The sequence below is a fragment of the Lynx canadensis genome, chromosome X (genome assembly GCF_007474595.2).
Source record: "Lynx canadensis isolate LIC74 chromosome X, mLynCan4.pri.v2, whole genome shotgun sequence".
NCBI lineage: Eukaryota > Metazoa > Chordata > Mammalia > Carnivora > Felidae > Lynx > Lynx canadensis.
Window position 1 is genome coordinate 61,126,889 of NC_044321.2, and position 14,973 is coordinate 61,141,861.

At 35.8% G+C, this 14,973-nt stretch overlaps 1 protein-coding gene across 1 annotated transcript in view; it reads right to left on the reverse strand.

The window, feature by feature from the left end:
- Nucleotides 1–14,973, reverse strand: part of ATRX (ATRX chromatin remodeler) — a 331,615-nt gene that overhangs the window by 100,599 nt on the left and 216,043 nt on the right. The window contains 3 exon segments of the mRNA XM_030306144.1: nt 6,072–6,244; nt 6,373–6,461; nt 6,996–7,126. Coding sequence (XP_030162004.1) covers nt 6,072–6,244; nt 6,373–6,461; nt 6,996–7,126 — 393 coding nt within the window.

A 14,973-nucleotide genomic window follows, 5' to 3' on the forward strand; every position in this document is an offset into this window, starting at 1 on the left:
GGGATCAGTACCTCAGCATACTTTTATTTAACCCATTTATAGCACAGGATGGGCATACCAATTAGTCTACTCTCCCTCTTCTCCTAACCATAAGTTACAAAAAATTTTCAACAAGAATATTTTAAGAAAATCATTCCTAGGACCACATAAATTTTAAGCTATTTATTTACAATTATGAGACAACTGAGGAGAAATTTAAATGAAAAAGAGCTTCTTAATAAATTCAATTACAACTATTCCTTTACTATTCTTAGAAAAGTATTCTTTAAATCTAACTGGAAGATGAACAGTGACAATAAACTGCCTTCATGGGACAACAGCAGAGAAGAATAAAGAGGAAAATTTTGTAATTTAATTTTACTATTCCTCTGATTTATAAGAGAAGTAAACAAGGGTCTAGGTAGGCTAAAATCTATTCCAAAGAGGTACTGAAGACAGAAATACTTTATATTTTTTTAAGGTTTTATTTTAACTCCAGTAGGTTAACATACAGTGTAATATCCATTTCAGGTGTACAATACAGGGTTTCATCACTTTGATAAAACACCTACTGCTCATAATAAGTGCCCTCTTTAATCCCCATCATCTATTTAACCCATTCCCCCCACTCACCTCCCTACGGTAACCATCATTCTCAGAATGACTTATTTCGCTTAGCATAATACACTCTAGTTATATCCATGTCATTTCAAAAGGCTAGATTTCACACTTTTTTATGGATGAATAATATTCCATTGTGTATACATATACACACACATACACACACACCACCTCTTATTTATCCATTTATCTGTTAATGGACACTTGGGCTGCTTCCATAATTTGGCTATTTTACATAATGCTTCCATACACATAGGGTGTATGTACCCCCTGTGAACTACTTTTTTTGTATTTTTTGGTTAAATACCCAGTAATGCAATTGTTAGATCATAGAGTAGTTCCATTTTTCACATTCTGAGGAACATCCATACTGTTTTTCCAGAGTGGCTGCACCAGTTTGCCTTCTCACCAACAGCGTACAAGTATTCCATTTTCTCCACATCCTCAGCAGCACCTGTTGTTTCATGTGATGCTGATTTTAGCCATTCTGACAGTTATAAGGTGATATCTCATTGTAGTTATGATTTGCATTTCCCTGATGGTAAGCGATGATGAGCATCTTCTCAGGTGTCCACTGACCATCTGTATATGTTCTTTGGAAAAATGTCTGTTCATGTCGGCTGCCCATTTTTTAATTGGATTATTCATTTTGGGGGTAATGAGTTTTAGAAGTTCTTTATACAATTTGGATACTAACCCTTGATCAGATATGTCATTTGCAAATATCTTCTCCCATTCCAAAGGTTGTCTTTTAGTTTTGTTGGTGATATCCTTTGCTGTGCAGATTTTTATTTTGATGAAGTCTCAATAGTTTATTTTTACTTTTGTTTCCTTTGCCTCAGGAAACATACCTAGAAAGAACTTGCTACAGCCAATGCCAGAAGACTTACTGCCTGTGTTCTCTTCTAGAATTTTTATGATTTCAGGTCTCACAGTTATGTCTTTGATCCATTTTGAATTTATGTTTCTGTATGGAGTAATAAAGTGGTCCCGCTTCATTCTTTTGCATTTTGCTATCCAGTTTTCCCAACACTGTTTGTTGAAGAGACAATGTTCTTCCCGTTAGATATTCTTTCCTGCTTTGTCAAGGATTAACTGACCATGTAGTTATGGATTCCTTCCTGGGTTTTCTATTCTGAACACATTTATCTATGTGTCTTTTTGCACCAACACCATAATATTTTGACTAATACAGCTTTGTAATATAACTTCAAATAAGGAATTGTGATGCCTCCAGCTTTCCTTTCTTTATCAAGGATTCTTTGGCTATTTGGGATCTTTTGTGGTTCCATACAAATTTTAAGATTCTTTGTTCTAGCTCTGTGAAAAAATGCTTTTGGTATTTTGATAGGGATAACATGAAATGTGTAGATTGCTTTAGGTACCATAAACGTTTTGACAATATTTGTTCTTCCAATTCATGAGCGTGAAATGTCTTTCCATTTCCCTGTGTCCTCTTCAATGTCTTTCATCTGGATTTCATACTTTCCAGAGTATAAGTCTTTCACCTTCTTGGTTGACTTTGTTCCCAGGAATCTTCTTGCATTTGGTAAAATTGTAAATGAGTCTGAGTCCTTAATTTCTGTTTCTTCTTCTTCATTATTGGTGTATAGAAATGCAACAGACTTCTGTACATTGATTTTGTATCCTGCCACTTTACTGAATTTAAAAGTTACAGAAATTTTGTGGACTCTTTCAGGTTTTCTATATAGAGTATCATGGCATCTGGAAATAGTAAAATTTTGACTCCTTCCTTGCCGATTTGGATGCATTTTCTTTCTTTTTGTTGTCTATTTGCTGTGGGTAGGACTTCCAGTAATATGCTAAATAACAATGGTGAGAATGGACATTCCTGTCTTGATCCTGACCACAGAGGAAAAACTCTCAGTTTTTCCCCACTAGTGATATTAGCTGTGGTTTTTTCATATATGGCCTTTATTCTGTACAGGTATGTTCCCTTTAAATCTACTTTATTGAAGGTTTTCATCATGAATGGATGCTGTACTGTGTCAAATGCATTTTCTGCATCTACTGAAATGACCATATGGTTCTTTATCCTTTCTTTTATTAATGTGGATTGATTTGTGAATGCTGAACCACCCTTGCACCCCAGGAAGCCATCTGGCCCTGGACTTCTGTTTGCTGGAAAAATTTTGGTTACTGATTCAATTTCCTTGGAGGTTATCAATCAGTTCCAGTTTCCTATTTCCTCCTGTTTCAGTTTTGGTAGTTTATATGTTTTTAGGAATTTATCCATTTCTTCCAGATTGCCCAATTTATTGGCATATAGTTTTTCATAATATAATCTTATAATTGTATTTCTGTGGTGTTATGATCTCTCTTCTCTCATTTGTGATTCTATTTATTTGGGTCCTTTCTCTTTTCTTTTTGATAAGTCTGGCTAGGGGGTTACCAATTTTATTAATTTTTTTCAACAAGCCACCCCTTCTTTCATTGATCTATTTAGTGGGGTGTTTTTGTTTTGTCATCTGTATCATTTATTTCAGCTCTAATCTTTATTATTATACTTCTTCTGCTGGCTCAGCCTTCATTCGTTATTCTTTTTTTTTTTTTTTTTTTAGCTCCTTTAGGTTTAAGGTTAGGTTGTGTATTTGAGATATTTCTTGCTTCTTGAGGTAGGCCTACATTGCCATATACCTTCTTCTTCTGACTGCTTTTACTGCATCACAAAGGCTTTGGACCACCGTGTTCCCATTTCATTTGTTTCCATGTATTTTTTTTATTTATTCTTTACTTTCCTGGTTGACCCATTCATTCTTTAGTTAGATGTTCTTTAGCCTTCATGTATTTGTGGTCTTTCCAAATTTCTTCTTGTGGATGTCTTCTAGTTTCATAGCATTGTAGTCATAAAATATGTATCATATAATCTCTATCTTTTTGCACCTGTTAAGGCATCATTTGTAACCTAGCATGTGATTTATTCTGGAGAATGTTCCAGGTGTACTTAAGAAGAATGTGTATACTGCTGCTTTAAGATTCAGTGTTCTCAATATATCTGATAAGTCCATCTGGTCCAGTGTGTCCTTCAAAGTCATTGTTTCCTTGTTAATTTTCTGTTTAGATGATCTGTCCATTAATGTAAGTGGGGTATTAAAGTCCACTACTCTTACTATATTATTATCAATTAATTCCTTTGTATTTGTTACTGTTTTATATTATTATGTTAATTTTACAGAGACAGAGTGCGAGGGGGTGAGAGGGTCAGAGGGAAAGAGAGAGAATCTTAAGCAGGCTCCATGCTCAGCACAGAGTCCAATGTATGGCTTGATCCCACAACCCATCAGGACCTGAGCCAAAATCAAGAGTCAGATGCTCAACCAACTGAACCACCCAGGTGTCCCGTTAACTGTTTATATATTTGAGTGTTCCAAGTTGGGGGCATAAATATTTATAATTGTTAAATCTTCTTATTGGACAGACCCCTTTATTATGATATAATGCCCTTTCATCTCTTGTTACAGTTTTTGGTTAAAACCTAGCTTGTCTGAAATAAGCATGGCTACTCTGGCTTTCCTTTGATGTCCACTTGCAAGATAAATGTTTCTCCATCCTCACTTTCAATCTGCAGGTGTCTTTAGGTCTAAAATAGTCTCTTGTAGGCAGCATGTAGATGGGTCTTGGTTTTTTATCCATTCTGACACCCTAAGTCTTTTGATTGGAACACTTAGTCCATTTACATTCAGAGTAATTACTGACAAATATGAATTTAGTACCATTTTATTACTTGTTTTGCCAATGTTCCTGAAGATTTTCTCTGTTCCTTTCTATTCTTTGTTGATTTTGGTCCTTCTTTCCCAAAGTGTCCCCTTCACATTTCTTGCAGGGCTAGTTTAATGGTCATGAACTCCTTTAGTTTTTGTTTGTCTGGGGAACTATTTCTCTCCTATTCTGAATGACAGCCTTACTGGATACAATATTCATGGCTGCAGATTTCTCCAACTCAACACTCTGAATATATCATGCTCCTCTCTTTTGGCCTGCCAAGTCTGTTTAGAAATCTCCGGCTAGCCTTATGGATTTTCCCTTGTAAGTTAAAGACTTCTTTTGTCTTGCTGTTTTTAAGATGTTTTTATCACTATATTTTGCAAATTTAGTTAGAATGTATCTTGGTGTTGGCCTGCTTTTACTGGTTTTGAAGGGAGTTCTCTGTGCCTCCTGGATCTGGATTTCTGTTTACTTCCCAACATTAAGGAAGTTTTCAGCTATTATTTCCTCAAATACTTTTTCTTCCCCCTATTCCTTGAAGAGTGAAATGTTTATTAAGGAATCACCAAATTAGTTCAGCTGCAGCCCAAAACCCAGCCATGCTTGTTTGAACTCAAGGTCATTTACCTAGGTGGCACCTATCTCTCTTCCCTTTACAGTAAACTGCTTTGCTACATGATTCTCAAGTGACAACTATTTAGAGCTATTTACACTGTTCTGTCTTTAGATATTTGCTATTTCAAATATTCAGATTTTTAGTCCCAGCTTTGGAATTCCTAGACACCCAGTCAGGCAACACTAGGATATATGGGGCCTTAACACTAACCCTTCAAATCAAGATATAGGTCAAAGCAACTTTAGCCAGTAGAAAATTCAAAGATGTTCAGTTGTGGGGCACCTGGGTGGCTCAGTTGGTTAAGCGTCCAACTGCGGTTCAGGTCATGATCTCACAGATCAGGAGTTTGAGCCCCCGTCAGGCTCTGTGCTGACAGCCCAGACCCTGGAGTCTGATTTGGATCCTGTCTCCTTCTCTCTCTGCCCCTCCCCCATTCATGCTGTCTTCCCCCCCAAAAAAAAATAAACATTAAATAAATAAACTTCAAAAGACATTCAGTTGTATGTACACTCATGCACAAGAGAAAAAGAGAAAGAGAAAGCAAAAGAGGTGATAAGCTGTACATGATACAGGGAAAATTTAAAGTATACAACTATAGATTATGACAAATTACAAAGGAAAAAGCCTAAACTATTAACACTACTTTCACTGTACAGAGTTAATTACAACCATACTTGATTATAAGCAATGTTTCTAGTCATTTATATGTAGTTAAGTGAAAATACCATGGTGGTTCTGAAATTAGATGTGTCTAGGTCTGAGTCTCACTTGTACCAATCATTTATAAAAATAAAAATTATCAACAGCATTGCAAGTCTACTCAAGAATTAAGTTAGCTAATGCATGGAGTGAAAACAATACAGCAATCAGTTTATATACATATACATAAACACTAGTTTTTCTTTCTTCCTTTCCTCTTAAATACCAGAGAGAGCACAATGACTTGCTTAGAATTAAACATTCACCAGATACTTGTTATTATGTGACCTGATTATTCTAGATGCTTACAAGCTGAGGAAAGATATTCCTTTGAGCAAAAGAGTAAGGATAATTAATAACTGAGAAAACCATGGCCATGATATTTTCTAAATCAATGTTCCATGATAAAGGCAACATTCATTAGACTCACTTTCTTCCAGCTTTAACGAAACTGAGGGATTGCTTCCCGTTTCATCCACATTTCCATCACCACCCCCTCGAGATCTTGAATTCCAGACTTTAATCACTTCAACATCATTGTCACTGCCACTTCCACTTGAGCTACTATCTTTTTTTCCTTTTTTACCCTTTGTTTTCTTCTTTCTAAAAAAGGAATAAATTTAAACTGTTAGGAAAGCATAGTAAAGACACAAATGCCAATTATGAGAGGACAATCAGCAATTAGGGATTTTAAATGTGTTAACACAGGACACAAAAAGTATTCAATTTACTTTGTATAATCATCGGAGCTTAAACTCATGGAAGTTTCATCGGAATCTGAAGCTATAAATTCATCCATACTGTCTTCATCAAAGTATCCCTAGAGGAAAAAAAATGATGAATATTTTAATAGTTTATTTCAACTTCTATTGAAAATTATAATGATATTTATTTTATCTAAGGATAAATTAATTTTCATGGGACAAGAAAGAGCTAAGGAACTATCATAGATTAGAAAAAATAAAGGAGACAGGATAGATATGCTTACTAAATGCAATGTGAGGTCTTGGATTGAATCATGGAAAAGAAAAAGGACATACATACAAAACTGATGAAATCTAATTAAAGTCTGTTGTTTAGTTAATAGTATAGACTCAATGTTAATTTCTTAATTTTGGTCATTTTACCATGGTTATGCAAGATGTTAAGAATAACATTTAATACTCCTTCCATAATCATAATGCATTCTAACATACAGAAATTAACTAGAAATAAAGCTGAATTACTGTACCAGAAAGCAAAAGAAAATTCAAATATACAGTAAGTTTATATAGTTTTTCCTATATATATATATAGTTTTTCCTTACATTTTTCCTATGCTTCCAACAGATACCTTTAAGGTTACCTGATTTACCTTATTTTCTTTGCTAATGTAGTCCAGCTGCAAACACCAAGGATGAGTCCAGATTCTACTTAACATCTGAAAATCCTGGAAAAGTTTTGCACCTGCCTTTCCTCTTCCACCTTCACTGCTATTACCTACACCTGATCAATAAAAAAAAGCAGTTAATGTTGAGACATAAGAACTCTCTATGTTGGGAGAGGTGGGCAGAGATGGGTTAAAGAGATGATGGGGATTAAGAAGGGTACTTGTCATGATGAGCACAGGGTGATGTATGGAAGTATTGAATCATTACATTGTACACCTGAAACAAAATTTACACTACATGTTAAAAAACCTGAATTTAAATAAAAACTTAAAAAAACTCTTGTTTTAGACAAAGCCTTTCTGTATCCAATCTTTTGACAATTCTTTCCAAATATTCTTACACAAAGAAATGTACTCCTAAAAATTATGTTTTTCATATTAAAAACATTAAATTTCTTCTGCCCAGAGTAATTTCAACAAAATCACATTTTTCTATGAAAGTGAAATAAAAATGAAATGAATGCACATTTCACTAATATGACAAAATTAACAAGGGAGTAAGATGCAAAACAAAGCCGATTAAAAGACAAAAAGCATTTAAACAATAACATATTTTTCTGTCCAGTTTCAAAAGATGCAAATTCACCAGTAATTAGTAAATCTTGCCTCCACTCATGGCAAGAGAAAATTTAATCGTATGAAACACTAAATCTGGTACTGATTATTCTTATAAGAGGTATTTCTACTAAGTATGATAGAAATCACTCTATGAAAATGAAGTTATCTAATTTCTTGATATACAACTTTCACAGCATTCCCTTATAATTTTTTCATTTCCATAATGTAAGTGATACTCTTTCACATTTGACTTTAGTGTGTCTCCTCTATTTATTACTTTTTAAGTACAGCTAAAAAGATATTATGTTGATCTTTTCAAAGAACCAAATTTCGGTTTCAATGATCTCTATTTTTTTTCCTCCTTTATATTTATTTATGCTCTAGTCTGTATTCTTTCCTTCTTTTTACTTGCTTTGGGTTTAGTTTGCTCTTAGTTTCTTAAGGTAAAAGATTACATTATAAATTTGAGATCTTCCTTCTTTTTAAATTATAGGCATTTACAGTTGTAATTATCCCTCTTTAAGCATGCTTTACTTGCATCCCATATTCATGAACCTTGTGTTTTTGTTTTCATCTGTTTCTAAATATTTTTTAATTTCACTTGTGATTTTTTCTTTGGTTTATTGGCTATTCGGGGCTGTGTTATTTAGATACAATTGTGAATGTTCTAACTTTCCTTTTGTTAATGTTTTCTAATTTCATTGCCATGCGGTTAAAAAAAATATTGTGTGATTTCATCCTTTTATATTAATTGAAACTATTTTAAAGTCTAAAATATGGTCTATCTTGGAGAATGTTCCATGTGTACTTGAGAGGGCTGTGTACTCTGCTGCAGCTAGATGGAGTGTTCTACAGATATCTGTTAAAGTCTAGTTGGTTTATAGTGCTTTCCAAGTCTTGTATTTCCTTGTTGATCTTCTACCCAGCTGTTCTATCACTGAATGCCTTATGAGTCTTTAAATTAATGTAAAGGAAAGAGGGATTAAAAAAAAAAGGTAATCGAAACTATATCATTTTATTCTCCAACAAAGACTTAAAAGCCTATTTTTGTTTTGTGGGGGAAAAATTACTCTTGCAAATAACATAAATATCGTCTATTATAGAGAAATTTTATACGACTTTTTTAGGCCTAAGACAGAAAAAGGGAGAAATTAATTTTTTTAATGTTTATTTCTTTTTAAGAGAGAAAGAGGGAGAGAGAGAGAGAGAGAGAGAGAGAGAGAGCAAGCAAGGGAGGGGCAGAGAGAGGGGGAGACACAGAATCTGAAACAAGCTCCAGGCTCTGAGCTGTCAGCACAGAGCCCAACGTGGGGCTCGAACTCTGAACTGAGAGATCATGACCTGAGCTGAAGTCGGACCCTTAACCAACTGAGCCACCCAGGTCCCCCAAAAGGGAGAAAATTTTTAAAGGGAAAAAACTTCTACCAAAAAAGGGAAAAAAAGTTTCTTCTATCTACACTACTGACTTATATTAGCATTGATATTCTTTGTGGGGAATGCAAACCACATAAAAAACATATGCTAATAAGGTAGCCAAATAAACATCCACAAAAAATGTTGTCTACTCAAAAAAAGTACTATCGTTATTGAATTATTCTATCTTAAAAAAATTTTTTTTGACTTCCAAATGACTTTATTTGGAAAACTTGCCAAAAAAGGTTAGGTGAATACATAATGAATTAAGCAGGGCAATCTGTTATTCAACCTCATTTACATCCATGGTTTTTACATGAGATGTTATCATGGGGTCTGAGGTAAACTAATAATGGTCTCCCAAATATATCTACATTGCAAACCTAGGCACCCATGAGTTATTCCTTATGAAAAAAGGAACTTTGCAGATTCAATCAAGATACGGGGCCTAAAGTAAAGAAGACCATCCTAGTTGATCCAGGAGCGTTCAATACAACCACAATAGTTCCTATAAGAGGCATCCAAAAGTGAGAGTCGGAGAAGGTGATGTGATAACATAAGCACAGATTGGAGTGATACACTTTCAATATGGAGAATACAGGCAGCCACCAGAAGCTAAAAAAGACAAGGAAACATTTTCCCTCCCTAGAACATCCAGAAGGAACCAGCCCTGCTGACTTTAGCCCAATGACACTAACCTTGGACCTCCAACCTCCAGAACCATGAGTTGTGTTCTAAGCCATCAACTTGATGGTAGTTTTCTGCAGCAGCAAGAGGAAACCAATACAGCATCCTAGTGAAATGTTTATCAAACCCGGTGCACATAAGAATTACTTGGGCAATTTGTTGTACAGATCCTTAAATTCTATTCCTATAAATTCTGATTTCCTAAATCTGTGATGAGGCACAGAAATCTAAACTTTCTAAGAAGTTTCTCAATGCTTGCACTGCAAATTAGAGTACAAGTCAAAAGAAGAATGGTTGGGGAAAACTCACTGCTTCAATTAGTATCCTAGGGCTGCCGTAGTAAATCACTACAAACCCAAAATTTTAACACGACAGAAATATATTCCTTCACAGCTTGGGAAATCATAAGTCCAAAATCTGTCCTGAGTCAAAATCAGAGTCCACAGAGCCACACATATTCACTCTGGGAGCTCCAGGTGAGGATTTGTTCCTTGCCTCCTCAAGGCAATTCCCTGACTTGTAGCCACATCCATCTTTGCCTCTATGATCACCATGTCGCCTCTTCTGTGTAGATCAAATCTCCCTGAGCATCTCTCCCAAAAGACACCTGCAATTGGAATTAGGGCCCATTTGGACACTCCAGGACAATCTCCTCATCTCAAGATCCTTAGTTTAATCACCTCTGCAAAAATCCCTTTTCTTATAAGGTAACACAGGTTCCAGAAACTAGGTAAGATCTGACCTCTCCAGGTGGCCATCATTCAGCCTACCCCATTACCTTAAGTGTCCTTCAAGGTTATTCAAGGATGAAGACAGTAGAGCTGAAGTAAACTTTCCAAAAATACAAGACTAAAAGCTTTTGATTCTTTACAAATTACAATTCTCCTTTTGATTCTTTACAAATTACAATTATACTATTAAAACCCAGTCTCAATGGAGTATTCTGATGATCAATTAGCTATAATAAACAGGGAACTGGAGATGATCATAATAAAATACCAGGGACTATATAAATAAATTTTATACAGTATCCCCAAGTCCTGAAAATCATTTCAAATCATTTTCCACATAAATGATTAAAAAGGGTTGGGAGTAGTTTGGCCACTAAGAATTTAGAAACACCTTTTAGGATTTCTACATTGCTTTATCACAAAATCCTTACTAATAAAATAATTCCTTTGTACCATTCTCAGAAATCTGATTTTCTCACCTCCAATGTTCCTTCAGTTAACCGTTAAGAATCAAGGCCATTTATAACATAACAAAGCTTTATGAAAGCCTGAAACCCAAGCAATAACAAACTACCAAGAGGTGCCCAGAAGAATTCTACATATAATGAACAATAAGTGAAAAAAGAGTATCTCATGGATATTAGTTATTCCACTGCCTCAATACTTCAACACAGGCCTTAAAACGCTGACTTTAGGGGCGCCTGGGTGGCGCAGTCGGTTAAGCGTCCGACTTCAGCCAGGTCACGATCTCGCAGTCCGTGAGTTCGAGCCCCGCGTCGGGCTCTGGGCTGATGGCTCGGAGCCTGGAGCCTGTTTCCGATTCTGTGTCTCCCTCTCTCTCTGCCCCTCCCCCGTTCATGCTCTGTCTCTCTCTGTCCCAAAAATAAAATAAACGTTGAAAAAAAAAAATTTAAAAAAAAAAAAAAACAAAAAAAACGCTGACTTTAAGGAAATGGCTGTTACACCTGTTCAAGTCTAAATTTAAATCTTATAGTCATACCACATTCTAATTAGCCACACAGTATAGAAATCTCACAAAAAAACTACCACCCTTGAACTACCATGCAAAGTCCACTAAAACTGGTTAACATTCTTTGGGGTATGCATATTTTATTTCGTAGAAAGTAGAAGACAGAAAGGAGCAACATTTTAAATACTATAGAGTTCCCAGCTCATATCATCAAATAGCTCATCATTAGTCCAAATTCCTACTAACTTTCAAGTTAAGGGTGCTTCACAAAAACAGACACTCAGATCAATGGAACAGAACAGAGAACCCAGATATGGACCTACAAATGTACGGCTAACTAATCTTTGACAACGCAGGATAGCCAATGGAATAATGACCGTCTCTTCAGCAAGTGGTGCTAGGAAAACTGGACAGCGACATGCAGAAGAATTAACCTGGACCACTTTCTTACACCATACACAAAAATAAACAAAATGGATGAAAGACCTAAGACATAAAACCCTAAGACAGGAAGCCATCAAAATCCTCGAGGAGAAAGCAGACAAAAAACTCTTTGATCTTGGCCGCAGCAACTTCTTACTCAACACGTCTCCAGAGGCAAGGGAAACAAAACCAAAAATGAACTACTGGGACCTCATCAAAATAAAAAGCTTCTGCACAGCCAAGGAAACAATCAGCAAAACTAAAAGGCAACCAACAGAATGGGAGAAGATATTTGCAAATGACATATCAGATAAAGGGCTAGTATCCAAAATCTATAAAGAACTTATCAAACTCAACACTCAAAAAACAAATAATCCAGTGAAGAAATGGGCAAAAGACATGAATAGACACTTCTCCCCAAGAAGACATCCAGATGGCCAACCGATACATGAAAAAAATGTTCAACATCACTCATCATCAGGGAAATACAAATCAAAACCACAATGAGATACTACCTTACACCTGTCAGAATGGCTAACATTAACAACTCAGGCAACAACAGATGTTGGCGAGGATGTGGATAAAGAGGATCTCTTTTGCATTGATGGTGGGAATGCAAGCTGGTGCAGCCACTCTGGAAAACAGTATGGAGGTTCCTCAAAAAATTAAAAATAGAACTACCCTATGACCCAGAAATTGCACTACTAGGCATTTATCCAAGGGATACAGGTGGGCTGTTTCAAAGGGACATATGCACCCCAATGTTTATAGCGGCACTATCAACAATAGCCAAAGTATGGAAAGAGCCCAAATGTCCATCGACAGATGAATGGATAAAGAAGATGTGGTATATATGTACAATGGAGTATAACCTGGCAATCAAAAAGAATGAAATCTTGCCATTTGCAACTACATGGATGGAACTAGAGGGTATTATGCTAAGTGAAATTAGAGAAAGACAAATATCATATGACTTCACTCATATGAGGACTTTAAGAGACAAAACAGATGAACATAAGGGAAGGGAAACAAAAATAACATAAAAACAGGGAGGGGGACAAAACATAAGAGACTCTTAAATATGGAGAACAAACAGAGGGTTACTGGAGGGGTTGTGGGAGGGGGGATGGGCTAAATGGGTAAGGGGCTTAAGGAATCTACTCCTGAAATCATTGTTGCACTATATGCTAACTAATTTGGATGCAAATTGTAAATAAATAAATAAATAAATAAATAAATAAAGTTAAGGGTGCTTCAAGCACAAATTATAATATCAAGGGATCTCAGACTAATAATATCCCCAGACCCCTAGCAGAAAAAAAAAAAAAAAAACCAGCAAATCCTTTCTGGACTAACCAACCTTTATCCTGGGCCTCAAAGAATTCCCACATGTTAATAACCCCAAGGGATACTAGGAACTTATGGTCAAAAGTACTTAAACACACATGGAAACAAGGCAGCATGCTTGAACTGACAGAAATGAGAGAGATGAAAGAGATCTATAAGGATTTCAGAAACTGGAATAATCAGACATAGACTATAACTGTTTACTATGTTTAAAGAAATTTTTAAAGACGGGGCGCCTGGGTGGTAACAGTTGGTTAAGCGTCCAACTCTTGGTTTTGGCTCAGGTCATGATCTCAGGATTCGTGAGTAGGAGCCCCGTGTCGGGCTCTGCACTGCTGGTGCAGAGTCTACTTGGTATTCTTGCTCTCTCCCTCTCTTTCTGTCCCTCCTATGCTGTCTCTCACTCTCTCCCTCTCAAAATAAATAAACTTAAAAAAAAAGAAATGTTAAAGACAATCTTGAAAGTACATGTAAGGCACAGGAAATCATAAAGAACAAACAATTAATTAGCTGGAAGATAACTGAATAAAACTTCTGTGGATAAAAAGTAAGCCACTGAGTTTTTTTTAAGTTTTATTCAGATATAGTTCACATACAATTTACCACTACAATTCATTAGTGTATTCACAGAGTTGTGCAACCATCACCAAAGTCCAGTTTTTAAAACATTTTCATCACCCTCAGAAGAAACCCTGCATCCCTAAGCCATTATCCCCCAATTTCCTTATTTCTCCCACATCCCTAGGAAACCACTAATCTACTTTGTCTCTACAGATTTGCCTACTCTGGACGTTTCATGTGAATGGAATCATACAACATGTGGTCATTTGTGACTGGCTTCTTTTACTTAAGCATATGTTTTCAAGGTTGATCTGTGTTGTAGCATGAATCTGCATTTTCTTCCTTTTCATGCTGAGTAATGTTCTATGATATGCATGTACCAAATCTGTTTATCCCTTCACTAGTTGATGGACATGTTCTAGCTCTTAACTATTATGAATAATGATGCTGTGAATATTGGTGTATAAATCTTTTGTGTGCACAAGTGTTTTCCTTTCTATTGAGTATACACCTAGACATGTAATTGCTGGGTTATATGGTGACTGTATACTGAACCTTTGAAGGACTGCCAAATTGTGTTCCACATAAGTTGCACCATTTGACATTCCAGACCAGCAACACACAGAGTTCCAATTCCTCCACATCCTTACCACTTGCTGTTTTTTAATTTCTTGGATTATAACCATCCTAGTAATAAAATTTATCTCACTGTGGTTTTGATTTACATTTCCCTGATAGCTTGTTATGCTGAACATCATTTAGAGCAGTGGATCTCAAGCTGAGAGTACATGAAATCATCTGTAGGGCTTATAAAAATGTAAGTGCCTGAGCCCTACTCCAGATGCACTTAATCAGTCTCTAAAGGATGACACTTGGACCCATGCAATTTTAGACACAAAGCATATTACTGTTTTCTATTTATAAGAGTACAATTCAGTGGCATTACGTATAATCACAATGTTGTGCAACCATCACCACTCTCCATTTCTAAAACCTTTTCATCATCCTAGAAAGAAATTCTGTACCCATTAAAAATAACTCTGTATTTCCTTCTCCCCCAAATGCTGGTAACTACTACTCTCTGCCTCTATGAATGTGACTACTCTAGGTACATCTAAGTGGAATCAACAGTATTTGTCCTTTTGTGCCTAGTTTATTCTTTGGGGCTCATTAATATTGTAATGTGTCAACATTTCCTTTTTTAAAAATTAAT